At 48.0% G+C, this 18475-nt stretch overlaps 1 protein-coding gene across 6 annotated transcripts in view; it reads right to left on the bottom strand.

Annotated features, from left to right (window-relative positions):
- Positions 1–4130: 4130 nt before the first annotated feature.
- The window catches only part of Mta3 (metastasis associated 1 family member 3), a 118122-nt gene continuing 103777 nt past the window's right edge, over positions 4131–18475 (bottom strand). For 3 of the 6 annotated variants that reach the window (XM_057766368.1, XM_057766323.1, XM_057766334.1), the window contains exons 17-18: positions 7420–7611; positions 4133–5819 (exon numbers count right to left, since the gene is read on the bottom strand). In XM_057766368.1, the coding sequence (XP_057622351.1) occupies positions 7454–7611 (158 nt within the window). In that variant the 3' untranslated portion in view covers positions 4133–5819; positions 7420–7453. Of the gene's footprint in view, positions 5820–7419; positions 7612–11169; positions 11391–18475 lie in introns of those variants that run through there. The other 3 variants (XM_057766379.1, XM_057766349.1, XM_057766340.1) reach the window with 3 other exon arrangements.

Below are 18475 nucleotides of genomic sequence, written 5' to 3' on the forward strand. Positions count from 1 at the left end.
GGCGGGGGAGGCACAAGTTCTAGAGGGGAGCCTACTACAGCTGTCCTGTGGAATAGCCACGTTGTCACAGTACCTTCTAAATACTTATTGTTCTATCCATACATTTGTGCTGCTGTCTTCAGCCTTGATTAGAGAAACCTTTTGCAGTGTCAGGATGTTGTGGAATATTAATTTAAGATGTATTGCATCATTTATGCTGTGGAATATTTGTTTAATGATTCAAAGACGTGTTACATTAGTTTAATTAAATAAAATTAACCTGGAGTCAGGAGGCCGAGTCAGCAACTAGCTGACAGGAAGTCAAGCCCAGAGGCAAGGGGTAGATAGGATAATTTAAGAAAAGATGGTTAGAAACAGGTCAGGCTAAGGCCAGGCATTGATGAAAAAGAGTAAGCTTCCATGTGTGGTTATTTGGGAGCTGGGTGGCGGGCCACTCAAAAGAGCACAAATAGTAAAGAAAAAAAACCAAATAACAGCGGGGTTGACACAGAAATGCATAAGTAGCAGGTCGAGTGCTGAGGGAGAGCAACTGTAGGTGCTTTGTCCTAAAGACGTTATAACAATCTCCCCAACCCCAAAGCTCACAAAGAGGATGGGGAGTGCTGGGGCTGACACGGCCATTTTGCTCAGGAAGTCGGGGTAGCTGCAGTTACCTGTACAAGATCAGTCAACATTCCAGCACGGATGGGACAGGGGCCCATGAGGAACCATCCATGCTGAAGAGCTGTTGGCTGCTGATGGCTGCTAGGGAGGAAAAGTCATTTCTCTTTTCTTTAAAACATACTCTAGATTTATTTTTATTTTATGTGTATAGGTGTCTTGCCTAGGGGTGTATCTGTGCACCATGTGTATGCATTGCCCACAGAGACCAGCAGAGGGTGCCAGATCCCCTGGAACTGGAGTTACAGAGGGTTGTTAGTGGCCATGTGTGTGCTGGGAGCCAAACCTTGCTTCTTTGCAAGAGCAGTCAGTGCTCTTCCCCCCCTCCACACACACAGCCATCCAGGTCCTAGAAAGTCATTTTCCTTTGGGAGTGTGGCTGCCGGCAGGTTACCTTTGCTCCAGTGACAGGTCCCACACCTGCACACATGTGGACCCCACAGATAGGATTCAGTGGATTGTGAGGAAGAAAAAAAGGGACATGAAGTTGGGGACAATGTCCAGAGGGAGTTGGATGTGATAAAATTACATTGTATACATACATGAAATGATCAAAGAATAAATAAAACGCTATATAAAAGAATGATTATTCTTTCTTTCTTTCCTTATTTATTTATTTATTTTGGTTTCTCGAGACAGGGTTTCTCTGTGGCTTTGGAACCTGTCCTGGAACTAGCTCTTGTAGACCAGGCTGGTAAGAATGATTATTCTTTAAGCAGATATTTGATTTCTTTTGTTTATGTAGTGTAATATTGAGATGATATTCACATGTAGGTGCTGTAAATACATGTCATCGTACCTAAGTTACGGGACACTAAAAAGCTAAGCACTTCCCAAGGGATGTGGACACTTATTCTCAGGGGTCAGAGATAGTATATTTGTGGTTGTATGTGAGATAGTTATACCATTTTAGGTGGCATTATGACTTTATTATTGTTTTCATTGGACAAGTAAGAATGACATAAGGAAATGTGATTATCTAGTTGACAAGGGGCCACTGTACTAAATCCCCCTTCGTGTCTATTGTTCCTGGGCCCAAGAGATGGATCATCAGGCAGGGTGCACGCAGACAATCTAACAGTCCAAGTTCTAGCCTCAGGACCTCCGTGGTAGAAGGAGGGAGCTTCAGGGAGCTATCCCCTGACCTCCACATATGTTCTGTGGCATACAGAAACCCACATGCATGCATACATACATACATACATACATACATACATACATACATACATATTTGAACAAAACCAAATAATGCTTATTTTTAAAATAAACAATATCTAAGCAACCCCAACCAATACACCCTCTCCTTTGGTTTTGTTTTTTTAATCACCTATCATGTAGCCCAGCAAACCAGGGTCCTACACACAGGTTGGAAGGGTCTCTTGTGAGTCTCCACTTACTTTATCCTATAATTGCCTCACCAGGGCAATTGAGGCAGTACGCTCAGTCACCTGATATGGCAGCCCTGCACCAGAGCACGGCAACTTCCTCTGCACCTCCCCAAGCACCCCAACATGTGTTCCCAGGACGCAGTGCTAGCCACAGCCGTGCAGAAGTGACTCTGGGTGACCAATGGGGCGAGATCTGCCTGTTGCTCCCACCTCTAGGCCTATGCGACACAAAGTCATTTATTTGAGGGCACAGCTTCCTGAAGCTACCACATTCTCAGGATGTGGCTGCTGAGACAATAACAGCACATTCAACCCGGGAGAACGGTGGCTGAGAGTTTGGGGGTGGCCTGTCACCTCTCCTAGACCCTGGGAGCACGCAGTGGCACAGAGTCCCATAGATGAGGTCCCCCAGATACCAAAGTCTGGAGGGAGCATGAGCAGAACCACCCGCCTGAGCCCAGGAAAAGACACCGTGACACTAGGCAGGATTTCCAGAAATTTATTGGAAACACAATACAAACTGACAGATAGATGGTCTCTCCTACAGACAGACAGGCCACACTGGCTTGGCGTGGGAGAGAGTTTTCCCGAGCACTGAGGCCTGCTCTGGTTAGTGCTCGTGGCAGGGGGGAACCAGAGACTCAGAGGAGAGGAACAGGCAGGTGGGGCACATGGAAACCAGGACATGGCTTTCTAGAAGGAAGCACAATGCAGGGTGCTTGGGTGGGCAAGTTACTCCAAAGGAAAGCAGGGACAGCTGTGAGGAAAGGCTTTCTCTTCCTCCCAATAAAGCTCTTTCCTCCCCAGCAGGATGAAAACCCAAGCAGGCCACTCCTCTGCCTCCTTCCCCAAGGTCTCAGTACTGCCAGGCTCTGCAGACACAGCTGCACCTGCTGCAGGGATGCTCACCAGCCCTCCCCTGCTCTCCTCTGTCGCATGCTGGGAGCTGCGCCTGCATGTTCCCAGGGTAGTTGGCTTCTGGCTGGAGCCAGCTAGTGGGAGGCACCCACAGAAATCTATAGGGCAGGAGGAAGAGGCCAAGTTCCTTCTCCCCTCTCTGACTCCTCATGGCTGTGGCTCCTTCCCAGTGGCCCTGGCCTCTTCACTGTACTTCCCCTCCCCCCTACTGTTCTTGCTTCTGTACAAACCCTAAAAAGAAGTTTTGCTTTCCTGGCTGAGCCCTGAGTGACAGACATTGGGCCACAGACAAAGCAGTACTGTGGGAGCTTCCAGCAATTTCCTTTGGTCCCCTGCTTTTGCACACCCTTAGTCTGTTAGAGTGGTGCTAATGTCTGGGGACAGAAGGGAAGCCTTGCAGTTCCTTGTATCCTCCCCGGGGGCCTAACACTACTAAATGCCTGTGAAGATATAGCCTCACTTCGTCTACTCATCTGCTCACAGAGCAACGGGGACATGCCATTGGTACACACGATGGCAACACTATGGGCCCAGAAAGGCTGTGATGGGAAACCTTCTCAGCACCAAGTGCTCAGAAAGGCAAAGACAAAAGACCAGGTCCCTTGGAACCTGTCTTATTTCTCCTGGAGCATTCCTTCAGCATTCTGTGTCTTCCCAGTTACCAGGAGCAGCAAGTACACTTAGTTATTTAGGGAGGGTGGGGCTGCAAGAGCCAGCTCTCACATACAAGGAGAGAAGGAACATTCTGGATCCATGGTGCTCAAAATGAGCTGTGCTTTTCCCAAAGCTAACTGTGACTAGGCTAGGGCAGGCCTCCTGTGCCTCTACCAGCCCTGTGGAGGACCTTCTCCTGACCTCTTGGACTTGGTAGAGAGAATGAGGCCTCAGTCATCAGGATGAGTGTTAGCATGGTGAGCTGTCACCCATGATGTGACAGGGTAAAAAGGAAGGTGAACAGGGAGGCAACCATTTTTCCCTGTGTCTGTAGGCCACATAAACCCAGGGCGGGCCCAGAGACAGACAATTGTGTTCTCTCTTCCTTTTCTTTAGAGAGGGAATACCCCAGTGTTCCATCTCTTGGGTCTTTGCCGATGGGAACTCTATAGGGAAACACCAGCCATTGCACATATTTCCTAGAGCACCGCTGACCCAGACCCTCCCGCCCCCCCGCCAGCCATAGCCCAGCAGTGATGCCAACTTGTCATAGCTGTGTAGAGGCCTATGACGAAAAGCAATTCCTAGCCGGGCAGTGGCGGCATACACACCTTTAATCCCAGCACTTGGGAGGCAGAGACAGGCGGATCTCTGTGAGTTCGAGGCCAGCCTGATGATCTGCAAAGCAAGTTCCAGGACAGGATCTAAAGTTACAGAGAAATCCTGCCCCTCCCCTCAAAAAAGGCAGAAATGCAATTCTTCCCCGGAGAGAGTACTGGGAGAGGACACGGGACAAGGCAGCACTCTGACAGTGTCCTCAACCACACACCCTTTCTCTCTGCTGCATGGAACCAGACTTCCAGATTTCACCATCATCCTTGTGATAACTTATTCTTCTCGGTGGGCGTGGGAAGGTCAATTCCAGCTGCAACCACTCTGTCCTGCAACCAGCTGCTTGGAGTACCTCCTATCAGCCACCGAGCTGCTTCAAGACAAGGTGGCCACAAGGTCAGGCTCGAGTTGTCTGTCACAGTGTTGGGACTCTGTGCTCCACAGCCTGTCCCTGCTAATGGAGAGGTGGCCACGTCCTCTGCTCAGGGACTTACTTTGGCGACTGCAGTTAAGTGTGGAGGCTGGCAGAGGAGCCATCTGGGATGTCACAGCCAGGGCAGTAAAATAGGCAGGTCTCCAGGGGCCCCTTACAAACACTCACAAAAATGCTGGAGGAGTAAGGAATCACAAAGCCATCTACATAGATTCATATCTACAAATAGGATTTCCAACCTTTACCCCACCCTCAGGCCCAACGGAGTCTACTTAAAATAAAATGGGGATTTGTGACCCACTAAAGGACCCCTCCACTCCGGCTATAGGGCTCTGTCGGCTGGTTTAGCTATAAGGGAAGAGGGCAGCAAGCCAACAGCTTGTCACAGTGATGTGCACGCTCGGCGTGATTGACACCTGCTCTCTGCAGAGCTCTCCAGGACTGAAGGGAAACCAATCCAACCCCCCAGTTCCTCTCCAAACAAACAAAGCAGATGCTGAGAGTCACTTGCAGGCTGGCCAAGGTCGAGAAATGTCTGTGCCCCAGACCCTGCGGCCCACAAAGTTGGGGGAGCAAACCCTGTAAGGATGCGGATAGGAAACAGTAATTTCCCCGGTGAGGAGAGAAAGGCAGCCTATGGAGAAAAAGCCAAGAAATACAACAGCAGGGAAGTATTGTGAACCGCAGAAACACTGGCACGTTCTGAAGGGGAAGCCACTCAGAAAGACGCCATCCCTGCTGTACATAATTTCACAGCAGGAAACAGTAGTACGGACACATGCAGGGCAGTGGGGCTCCGGGCTCTCAGCAGCCTCCATGGCTAAGCTAGCTGCTCCTGGGAGCTGGGAACTAGGAAGCAAGAAGGCTAGTAGCTCTCTGCTTGCCTCGGTTCTCAGACAGGTCCAGTCTGGGACAGCAAGGTCTCCGGGAAGGAAGCTAGGTGCCACTGGCACACACATGGAGTCGCAGATAGGAATTGTTCACTCCTACAGTTTCTTCCCAGCCCCGAGGCCTCCAAGGGCTGTACATGGAGCTCTCCCACTGAAGCGGCCACCTTTTCCCAGGCATGGCTGTGACCACCAGCGGAATAGTAGCAGGTCTTGAAGAACAGGATGGAATAGGGATAGCTCAGTCGGACACGCAGCAGGTAAGTTCTGAAGAAGGGAAGAAACAAGATCAAGGCTAAATGGTTTCTGGAAGTGGAAACAAAGTAAACCCAGAGGGCAGAAGCCTCCCCACCAACAGAGCAACTGCCAGGGAAAAGATGGCTCACGGTATAATTTAGAGATAGACCAAAGGGAAAGTTCACCTAGGTCAAGAAAATGTCCAAGTGACACAGAAGCATCCAAGTTAAGCTTTGGGTGCTGGTGCGGTGGCTGCTGGTGAGGCTACTGCACCCCTGGCCAGGGGTTCTGTGTTCATCCACAGAACTTATGGAACTTCCTGCCGATTTGGAGGAAGTGAGCACACCCACCTGGGAGCAGTCCACACTGTTTTCAGCCGTTGTAATCATCGTGATGTCAACCCTCAGGGGCTTTAAATACACTCTGCAGGAGACACTTTGAGCCCCAAGTGTCACAGTGTTAGAATCACCCTGACTCTGTCAACACTGCACATCTGGTCACGTGACAGAAACGAACTGAGCAGCAGACATGGCTGCCAGCATTATCACTGCTGTCTTCCATGACATAGCAGAGTGTAGAGGATGCTTGGACATTTTCTCCCATCACTCAGTGCAGCCCAGGCAGAACCAAAATGTTTACTTTTACAGGTTTGATCCTGAGGACAGAGGATGGGGCTCAGCTAGAGCATCACTTCCTAAGACTTCTGGGAACACATATGCACAGCCTGGTATCCAACAGGGACTCATCAAATGTGTTAAGAGGCTCAAATTCGGTTCAGGAATCAATAAACAGCTACTTTCCTGGTCCTCTTGTGTGTTATGTAATTGCTTGAACCATTGTCGGAACCTTAGAGATCAGAAAGACTGAGTACTTGCTTAAGGGCACACAGTGAGTACACCAGAGGCAAGATTTGAACTCAGATCAAGTTTTTCCAACTCCACTGAGCCTCCCATTCTCCATCCAGCCCAATGTTCTAGTAACAGCCCCAAAAGAGCATATTTCAATGTCTGAGTTATGAGTGTGCCAATATCTCTCAGAAGTCTGCTCCCACACCTCCAGTGGGAAAGGTGCGGAACCTGTTATTCACTCGTCCCAACAGAAAAGGACCACATGCTTGAATATATTACACAGAGGCCATGTTTCTGACCTACCATGGTGAAGTTTTGCTGAACTTACCTGTTTGGGGTTCAGAGCAACTCTCTCTGTTAGCTGTTTGTTCGGAATATGGAGTCCAGGCTCATACCTGCTTTCCCCACACTGGCTGAGACACACCACCTCTAAATATCCCAGCCGAGTCCCAGTGCTCACATCAGCCCTCAAGGGGCTGTCATTTCCTTCCTTCCTTCCTTCCTTCCTTCCTTCCTTCCTTCCTTCCTTCCTTCCTTCCTTCCTTCCTTCCCAGACCTTCCCCAGCCCCAACACATTTCCCCGAAGCAAGAACAATGGGCGCCTTCAGGACTCCAGGTACACGAGGCAGCAGTAGCAGACGGCCCCAGGAAAAGGTCTAATCCCCGGGTCTCCTTCCAAGCCTAGAGGTAGCCTGGGTCATTTCTCTTTCTGCTCATGCGCAAATGTGTTCATCTACACTGGCCACTTTGGTCGTCGCTAACTCCGAATCATGAGCACTTACTTTGTTTTCTGCCAAATGTTCCCTATTGGTTTGACTACTCAGAAGTGCTTGAAGCCCGTGGACTCGGAGACTCTGCCCTCTGACCAACCGATGCCACAAAAGCAATCTCTTTTACAGTCTCTAGTTGCAGGCTTCCGAGTTCATGTCCTCCCCTTCCGAAAACCAGAGAATTCACCATCCGAATCTTGGAGGCTGGAAAGCAGATGGCGAGTGAGACTGTGTATTTAAGAAACTAGACCTGGGCCAGTGAGACGGCTCAGGAAGTAAAAGGCACTTGCTCGTGTGCAAGTCTGATGACCTGAATTTAACCCCTAGAACCCAGTGAAGGGAGTTGTCCTTTCCATGTGTGGCCTCACATGTATGCATGTATGACAGCGTGTGTGCACACAAACACACACACACACATGCACACACACACAAACGCACGCACGCACACGCGTGCCCAAAAGTTAGACCTAAGGCTGACTGTGAACCTGAGAGCCCAGTTCAAAGAGTCCTCAAAGGGCTCAGAAAGTGATACCAGGAATTGGAGGGGAACAAGGGAAGTAAGATGAGCTGGCGGGGGCTGGAGAAGCACTCCAGGGCTCTCCGGAGCCCAAGTCCACGGGCAACTGACTGCTTCCCACCACGGCTGTGTATGTCTGAGATAACAGGTGTCAAGCGCATTTGAGAGAGCAGGTGAGTGGGCTTTAAGTGGTGACCCTTCAGCCACGTTCCGGGGAGCTTCCAGAGTGCAGGCAGCTGAGCATGTGCCCTCTGGGGAAGACACAGGAGAAAGCTTTTCTGGGGACTTCGAGGAGTGCATGTGTCAAGATGCTGGCCTTTGGAGCCACTGAGCTACCACTTAAACTCAACACCCCAGTGGGTGTTTCCTACAGTATTGTAATACCCAGGGCCTTACCTGTGCTAGGCAGGCACTCTGCCAGCCCTCGGGCAACCAGAAGAAAATCTCTAACTCAAATGCTAGAGATCAAACATAAAAACCAAGACATTATCAGTGTCCTCTGGGAAGCAACAAAGAGTTTTCATAAAGCATAAACAGCAAGATTTTTTTTTTTTAAATTTTTAAACCAGGAAAACCAAGGTGGAGAGGCACGGAAGGGTGATGGTATTCTGATTCCTGGAATGGTAGGTTAATTTATATTGGACTAACTCTTCGCCCAATCAAATCTTGGCAAAATTAAACAAACAACAACAATAACAAAATCCCCCAACTCTTTGGAGGTAGTGATGAGGTTGTGAGCCTAAGACAAAGGGGGGCTAGGTGAGGGCTACTCTCAGCTGCTGGCTTCCTGCAGCAATGACATGAAGGAAGCTCACTCAGGCAGAGAGCTGTCGTCTAGCTGGGATAAGTCAGCAGAGGTCAGTTTAACGCTGTCTATACAGCTGGAATCTGGAGGAAGACACCTTAAAAAGGAAAAGGACTTGGGGAGCCCTCAGATGTTCTTATACCCCCTCCATCACAGGCTTGTTCCTGACCTGTAAGTACAGAGGGAGGTACAAAGCTCACTGGGAAAGATGGGAGGGGGTTTCAATAATTTGAGAGGGACATCAGCAGCACCTGGGTTGGGAAGGCAGAAAATTGGGAGTTTAATTTCTACCGACTTACAGGGGTTGGGTTAACAACATTTTCCCCACTGAAAACCACGAGGCTAAGCAAATCTAAAGATCTCTGCTCTTGCCAGGCGGTGGTGGCGCATGCCTTTAATCCCAGCACTCGGGAGGCAGAGGCAGGCGGATCTCTGTGAGTTCGAGGCTAGCCTGGTCTAGAAGAGCTAGTTCCAGGACAGGAACCAAAAAGCTATGGATAAACCCTGTCTTGAAAATCCAAAAAGAAAAAAAAAGATCTCCGCTCTTTAAACCAGTGGTTTCCAACCTTCCTAATCCCACAACCCTTTAATACAAGTCCGCATGTTGTGGTGACCCCCAATCATAGAATTATTTAACTGTAGTTTTGCTATGATTATGAATCATGATGTAATATCTGTATTTTCCAATGGTCTTAGTGATGTCTGTGAAAGGCTCATTCGAGAAGGTTGAGAACTACTGCTTTAAGCCTCCAGAGATGGCTCAGTAGTTGCATGGGGGCCAGACTTTGGATCTCCAGAAGCTACAAAAAATGCCAGGTTGGCATCATGGTCTGTCTGTAATCCCAGTATTGCAAAGGGGATATGGGGATACCCAGAAAGAGCTGGTTAGCAAGACTAGTCACATTGGGCTTGACTGAGAGCCCCCGCCTCAGTGAGGTGGAAGAGTTGCTCATGATTCCCAACACTGACCTTGGCCTCCACATTACACACGCTGGTAAGCCCACACTGGTAAGTTCACATGCATGCCAGGATGCACACACATCACACACACTGGTAAGCCTACACGCATGCCAGCACACACACACACACACACACACACACCACATACACTGGTAAGCTTATATGCGTGCCAGCACACACACACATCACACACTGGTAAGCCCACACTCACACATCACACACACTGGTAAGCTCACATGCATGCCAGCACACACACACATCACATACACTGGTAAGTCCACATGGATGCAAGCACGCACACAGACACATGTACCTCCTCCCCCTGAGGAGAATGGAAAAGGGTAAAAAATAAGAATCAAGGTGATTCCCATTTATCGACTTGCTAGAGCAAAACTGAGGACATGGCAGAGAAAATAGAAGCCAGAGTCTCTGCAGTTTGTCACTCACGGTAACTGGTATTCTAAGTATCAGAGGAAAAGCAGGAAAATGGAAGAATAACCAAAGATAAAGGCTAGAAGGAGCAGTCACAGAATCAAACCATCTGCTGTAGACATGTTAAATAAGCTATAGAGAAAGCTGCAATGGCTGACAATGTGGTGTGGTTCATTCTTTCAAGAGATTGTGTCTCACTGTATAAACCGGCCTTGAACTTGACATGTGCCTATACGTGCCCTGAACTCGTGATCCTACTGTCTCCGACTGTGCGGGCATTACAGGCATGTACCACCATGCCTGTCCCTGTTTGAGAATTATAAAAGGAGGGGCCCGGCATGGTGGTACACCCCCTTGATACCAGCACACCAGAGGCAAATGCAGTTGACTTCTGTGAACTCAGGCCAGTCTGGTCTACATAGAAAGTTTAGGCCAGCCAGGGCTACACAGTAAGACCCTGTCTAAAACATAAAGAAATAAACACATAAATATCAAAGGACGAGAGGGACAAGCATGGTTCACACACCTTTAATTCCAGCACTCAAGAGGCAGAGGCAGGTGGATCTCTTTGAGTTCCAGGCCAGCCTGGGCTACAGAGATCCAGCCTCAAAATTTAATTAATTAAGTAGTCAATTAATTAAAATGGTAACAGAATATCCCTTTATGGACTTTTCAAGCCTGTGAGGGAATGATGTGCACTGGCTTTGGGGATGCTGTTTGAGTCATTTCATTTCAAATTTAGTAAAACAAGAGAAAGCTCATTAAGAACACAGGCCTGTGGTCACAGCACTCAGAAAACTGCACAGGAAGATTGAGTTCGAGGCCAGAGTGGGCCACACAGTGAGACTGTCTCAAGAGAAAAAGAAAGAAAAAGAGCGCTTGGCTAGCATGCACAAGGACTTGGGTTCAACACTAAGAACTGAAAAGAGCGACAAACTGAAAATGCTGGAATAGGATGTTTGTCTGACATGCATGAGCTCCTGGATTTGATTTCTAACAGTGCAAAAACAAAACGAACACCTAAAGACAATTTTCATTACATTTTATTATTTTTAAATACTTTTATAAAATTTTCATTACATTTTATTAACGTGTGTGTGTGTGTGTGCATGTGTGTGTAGACATGTGCGTACCACAGTGCACGTGTGGCAGTCAGAGGGCACTTGCAGGAGTCGGTTCTCTCTCCTTTCACCATGAGGGTCCCAGGGGTCAAATTCAGGTCACAAGCTTGGTGACAGTGCCTTTACCTGCTTAGCCATCGTTCCGGCCCTAAAAACAATTTTTTTAAAAAGAAACAAAAAAAAAAAAAGAAAAAAGAAAAGTGATGTGGCCAAACTGATATTAGAAAAAGTAGACTATTAGATAAGAAGTGATAACGATCACCTATTAGTGATAAAATGTTAAAAACACATAAAAGTAATATATGCGTATACACATACATGCAGCAACAGAATTTAAAAATATATGAGACAAAAACTGACACACTCATGGGGAGACAGATAAATCTGATCAGAAAGTTAAGCCGAGACAGTTTTCCAGAAGCCGGAGGACCTCCAGGCATGGACATGTCAGAGATTATCTGATCGTGTCAACCGAGGTGACATCTGCCCACTGTGGGCGGCATCAGAAAGGAGACTGAGTGTGTTCACTCTGTCTTCTTCCTGCTTCTAGATCTCATGTGACCAGCTGCGTCCAGCTCTTGCTGCTTTGACCTCCTCACTATGTGCACTAATACCCTGGAACTGTGAGCCAAATAAACCCTTTCTACCTTAAGTTTTCTTTGTCATGCATTTTACTGAAGCAACAGAAAGAGAGACTAAGGCAGCTTTTCCCCATTTCCTTGCTGGAGCCCGGGAGCCTTTCACATTAGTTTCTGGGGTTGACATTTACTTACTGGGACATCTACGTTCAATACTGAGAGGTTGAAAAGTACCTCACAAATACTGCTCTTTGGCAGACCTTGGTTACGTTCCCAGCACCTACACCCATCTGTAACTCCAGTCCTAAGGGAATTTGTCACCCTCTTTTGGTCTCTCTGGGCACCATGAACACTTGCGGTGCACATATATGCAAGTGAAACAGCCATGCACATAAAAGTAAATAAGTCAGGCGCAGTGGTGCAAACCTTTAATCCCAGCATGTGGGAGGCAGTCTTGGGTGGATCTCTGAGTTTGAGGCCAGTCTGGTCTACATATCAAATTCCAGGATGACCAGGACTACATAAAGAGAGCCTGTCTTGAAGAAGGAGGAGGAGGAGGAGGAGGAGGAGGAGGAGGAGGAGGAGGAGGAGGAGGAGGAGGAGGAAGAACAACAACAACAAATATTTTTAAAACCAAACATGGGGCAGTACTGATATCCAAAGAGCTGCTTAGACATCTGTGCCTTGTCATTGATGGTGAGACTAACCTAGGTAAACCTTTAAGAAACCAAATCCCTTCCCTGTCTTTGCCTTCTTTGCTTTTCCAACATCTAAAGGCTCTCATACTTGAGACTCAGCTCTCTAGCCTGAGGTTTCCTCCAGGAAGGGTTACCAAGGTGGGGAAATCCAGGGACAGATTGAGTTTAAAGGCTTTAGTAATGACCTATGAAGGTAAACAACACTTAATTGAAGAAGTCAGCATGGGCCCTCACATCTGTCACTCTCCCAGGACCCCCACATTGAGGGCTCCAAATTAGTCTCTTGGGAACACACTAGTATTTGCTCCAGAGACAGACACGTGTTCTTTGGGAGACAGTGTGCTATCAGCAAACTCAAGCACAGGGATGGTCAATCTGGGATCCTTCCAGATATTCTAAAATCCAAGGCTGCTGATTAATCATGCCTAGTGTGCTTGGGTCTATCTTCTTATACAATCCCTACCCATATGGCTTCATAGACTGTGGAAACATCCATGATCCTCAATGATCCAGTAGCCTTCAAGCCCTCTCAATGCACTAGGATCTACACCATACTGCTTCACCTTTAATAAACCCTGGCCAGATGACCCTTTGTACTTTTTTTGTATGTGCCCGGCTGGACCTGGGACCTGGGGCCACGTGCACAGTAGGTGTTGGGGACTGTGGACCTCTAGGCCCTGAATTTTCTATGACCCTTTGCCTTGTTTTCCTGTGCTTGCAGCTGTTATGAGCAACTTATGCTAGCAGCTGCTATTAGCTCAAGACCCCGATGGCAGGGGAGTGGTTTCTAGTGGTTTGCAGCTGATCCCAAGAGATAGGGCGTGGTCATTAGTCAGGGACGACCCAAATATAAGCTGCCCTGGAACACAATAAAGGGACATTCTGAGTATTCTTGTTTCAAGGATGACCCATGTCTCTGTCTGTGTATGTGTGTCTTTCAATCTCCAGGCCCTTGCCTGACTCGTGGAGCCACCTGTAGTGCAGGCTGTGCGCTACAGGCATAGTGCTGTAGTGCACGCAGTACAGGTGCTACAGGACTGTAGTACACTGAGCAGTATGGACGCTAGGCAGGCAAGTGATCTACCACTGTTCCACATTCCCCAACTCCTAGTTGCCCAGTCTGGCCTCTACATTGCCTCTGTTTCCCCAGTGCTGGGATTAGAGACGTGTGCGGCCACAATCGACCTGTGTAGTGGAAGGGATTAGCTCAGGGGTCTGCAGGCACTCTACCAACCCAGCGACATCCCCAGCCCCAAACAATGTCTTTTAAATATAGAATTCCGAATATATATTTAGCCACATTATGACACTACACCTGAGACTGGAGGACCAGAAGTGAATCTAAAGATACTTCACCTTCTTCTATAAGAAATGTTTTAGAACATTCAAAAAGAAAACTGTGGTCTTTGGAAATGACACAAAACTGCTGACAGAAGGCAGCGAGGGCCCAAGCATGCCTGGGCGTGCCATCCGCTGTCCCCGGCAGTCTATTTTTACTGGCATTTGTGGAGACAGCAGATGCAGTCCCAGAGCTCCAATGCCGGCACAGTGGCTCTCACCACCACCTTTGCCAGAGCCGGGAGGCCAACACTTGGACTTGTTGAATCCTCGGTTGCACAAACAAGCCGTGGAAAGGGCACGCTTCACACCCCAGATCATAATATTGTGCTTGGAGAGCCGTCCAAGTCGATACCTCCTCCAAGGGGAGTTTGAGAAGTGACATCACTCAATTCGGAAGACAAAGAACAATCTAGAGTGTAGCAGTACGCCTCAGGGGAAATAAGCCAGGAGAGAGGATTAAAAAGGGGGTGATTACACAGTTCATCACTTTGCCTGCCCAGTTACTCTGGCTCCATCCCATATCTCTTTGGGACCTACTGCTTTGGTTTCCTCAACATACGAGTCTTGCTCAGTACCCCTAAGACAGTAGTCATGCCATCCTAGACAGAGGTTAAGGGCGCCTCCAGCTGTGCCCACGGTCAGTATCATTCCATAGCAGGATTTTCCTCCAGGTCCCCATGTGATGACGATGGAGCCATAGCATGCAACCATAGTGCTGTAACAAAAGGCCTCTGGACCAACCGAGGTCCAAGCAGCTGACACGGGTGGGAGGGGACAGCGTCTTCCCAGGAGGTCAGGGGAGGCTGAGAGGCCTACTCAGTCCATCTGCTCTCTTCTTTCCGGGGTTTTTATTTTTCAGATTTAGTCTTCACTGTGAAAAACACTGCTGTCTGAAGATCTTGATGTTCCGTCCCTCTGCTGTAGGTTTCTAATTATACAAGCCTACAAGTGGGCAAGCCCTCTCCAGAAACGTAATTCCCATCTTTATTGCTCCTAAGAATTAATTAATCAAAGGCAATTTCTCTGTAGATGCCACACCCCCTCATGTGCAAATGTACATGGAACATAACAACTATCTATCTCTGCTTTCTCAGGAGCTGGGCCCATAAGGGAAAAGCACTGAGCGGTCCGAGTCACGGTAGGGGGACCACACTTTTGGGCAAGAAATAAAGATAGCTGGATGTGTAGCTCAGTAGGAGATCACTTGTGTAGCATGTACAGTGCTCCAAGTTCAGTTCCCAGCAATGGGAAAAAGTGTGTGTGTGTGTGTGTGTGTGTGTGTGTGTGTGTGTGTAGCTAGGGCATGACATGGCCACTACACTCATGAACTCAAAGTAGCTGAGGTTACCTGCACAAGAGGGGACCATGTTCCAGTGAATACTCCCCCACTCGTGCTCTTGCGAGCCTGGATAATTAAACTCATTGGGTCACAAAAATACAGAAGACAAAAAGTAAGAGGGGGACATGTTGGGAGGAGGGGAGTCAGTGGGAAGGGGAAAGGGTGGTAGTGAAGATGACCCAAATTCATTAAATGCATGGATGAAATAGTCTATGAATAAAAAAGAGATATAGCTATAAGGAACAAGCTGACATTTAATTTTTATATGATATATAATTCACAAGACTACAAAACTGGTTGTTATCCTAGCTTTCATTTTTCAAACAAAACTTTAATAGTAATTTTCCAAGTCTTTCTCCTCCTTTTCTTGTGATAGGATCTCATGTAGCCCAGGCTGTCCTCAAACTTGCTACTAGGCAAAGGAAGGCCTCGAACTCCTGACCTTCCTGCTTCACCTCCCAAGTGCTGGGATTAGAGGTGTGCACCACCACACCCACTGGAAGCTAACCTCCCCCCATATGTGTATGTGTGTTTGTGTATACACGTGCGTACATGTAGATCAGAAGTCTACCTTGGGTGCCACCTACCTTTTTAATATTTATTCATTTATTTATTTTTGAGACGGAGCACATCAAGTAGATCAGGGAGCCCAAGGAATTGGCCTTCCTTGAGCTGGGATTATGAGTGGGTATATTAAAAATTATTTATTTACTTTTTTATACATGTTTTATCTACATATATGCTTGTGTACCACAAAAGTGCCTGGTGTTCTTGGGGAAGGTCATGCGATCCCCTGGAACTGGACTTAAAGATGGTTGTGAACTGCCATAAAGGTTCTGGTAACCCAAACCCAAAGCTCCTCCTCAGGAAGAGTGGCCAGTGCTCTTTCCTGTTGAGTCATCTATCCAGCATGTCCTCCTCCCCTCCCACCCATTTTTGGTTTTCACACTGTTTCTCTGTATAGTCCTGGCTGTCTTGGAAATCACTCTGTAGACCAGTCTGGCTTTGAACTCAGAGATCCGCCTGCCTCTGTTTCCGAGTGCTGGGATCAAGGCAGGCACTAGCACCCCAGTTCTCTCCACCCCTTTTAGAAAAGGCGGGCTCTGGAGATCAAACACAGACCCTTACACATGCAGGGAGCACTGCTACCCACCGAGCTGCAGCCCGGGCCCTGGAGATAGAACCTGAACACTACTGTCAAACACAGACCCTTACACATGCAGGGCTAGCACTGCTACCCACCGAGCTGCAGCCCGGGCCCTGGAGATAGAACCTGAACACTACTCAACACCAACTGTAGGGCAGAGGCTGCAGGGAAGTATCTGGTTTAATTTAAACACATTGCACCTTCTTTTCTTTTTTCCCTGTCCCTTCTGGACACAGGAATAGGAATGCTACCGGGGGCAAGATACGGACAGGGAGGCTGTGGAGAGTAGAGATAGAGAGAACAGACTTTGTTAGACAGGTACTTCACAGTCTGAGCAAAAGGCAAATGGAACAAAACCACAAGATACCAATACCTACTATGTTTTCCTGTGTATCTGCCAACAGATCTCATGGCTTACACCCAGGAAACATCAACATATCCCATGAACATGCCTCACACAATACACCCTAGGGTCCTTATTCACCTGGAAGACAACACAAGTTGGGAGTTCAAATCCCACTGCAGCTACTTGTTAACAATGTGACCTTGGGCAAATCACTTAACTTTTCTGAGCTATTCAATATTTTTCCACTACAAAAATGCAAATTTCACACTTACATTATAAGTGGGGCAGTGGTGATGCATGCCTTTAATTCCAGTGTTCGGGAGGCAGAGTCAGGCAGATCTTGGTGAGTTCGAGCCCAGCCTGGTCTACAAAGCAAGTTCCAGAGCAGTCAAGGCTACACAGTGAAACTCTAATTCAGAAACTAAAACCAACCAACCAACCAACTAATCAAAAAATCACTTATATCATAAAGTGTGGGGATGGTGAAGTGACACAAAGTGTGAAAAATTTAATCATGAGAATAGTTCTGTAAGGCAAATGTGATCCCCACGTTACAGAGTCAGAGAAGAAACAGGTGCAGAGAAGCCAAGCGAGTCACCCAAGGCCTCACGGGAGCCATTAGACAAGTCTGAGTTCGAATCCAGCTCCTGCAAACACTTGGCTGCCTGTCTCCACTGCCCACAGCACAGATGCACCCATCTCCCTTCCTGCCCTCTCTCAGGCTCCCAGAGAGACACAGAAAGCTTCCCTTAAAGGGCCCACCCATGAGTACTTGGCATTCCCTGAATGGGAAACCGTGTGGCAGTTTCTCAGTCTGCCAGCAACGCCAATGACATCAGAGCACCACTGCCTGCGACAGAAAATGGGTGTGACGGTACAGGGCACAGCACAGACCACACCCATTCCTGCTCCTTGGACTGAGGCTTCTGATGTGTGAGTCCATCTTTAATGGTAGGGTTAGTCCCACAGGGTGGGGACGCCTTCGGGCTGGCTTAACTGAGTGCCTGCATGCTTGTCCTCTGCCCCCAGTCTACACTGGGGACAGGTAAAAGATAGCAACTCTCAGGAAAGCAGTAAGAAACTGTTTGTTTTGCAGGATGGGATGGCCTAGGACGTAGCTTAGCTGCTAGACTGCTTCCCCAGCATGTACAAAGCCTTGGGTCAGGTCCCCAGTGCTGGACACACTCCCGCACTCAGGAGGTGGAGGCAGAATGATCACACGTTCAAGGGGGTCCGTGACTACTTATGGAGTTTGAGGGAAGCCTAGGATATGTGAACTCTTGTCTAAAGGAAAAATTATTTTTTAAAAAGTGCCTGGGAATATCCTTTTTTCTTGCAAATATTGAGAGTTTCCACCATCAGGAACTGGAAATACACCTTTGCTTGCCGTCTACCACTGAGGTGAACAATGCTACCATGTTCATCTACCACGATGTTCCAACTTCGCCACAAGCCTAGAACTACAGAACTGAGGGACGTGGACTCTGAAGCCCATGGAATCATAAGCTAAACAACTTTTTTTCTGCCTAAAAGAAAAGAATGAGATGGAAAGGCAAGGGTGGGAGAAGAGAGAAGAGGTGGGGGAGGAAGCTGGGAGGAGGAAGTATCCAGTGGAAGCAGATTGTTTCCAGTCAAATTAGTTCCATCTATCGACACCCTCGACAGTGTGCTCTGCTAATTAAGTAGTTGTGCTAACTGATTTCATTATTGCAGCACACAGGGCAAGTCTTTCCCACGAGTCTGTAACCACTCTGAATGCTAACTACGCCCTGAGAACTCAACAC

Source organism: Chionomys nivalis, chromosome 1 (genome assembly GCF_950005125.1).
Source record: "Chionomys nivalis chromosome 1, mChiNiv1.1, whole genome shotgun sequence".
Classification (NCBI taxonomy): Eukaryota; Metazoa; Chordata; class Mammalia; order Rodentia; family Cricetidae; genus Chionomys; species Chionomys nivalis.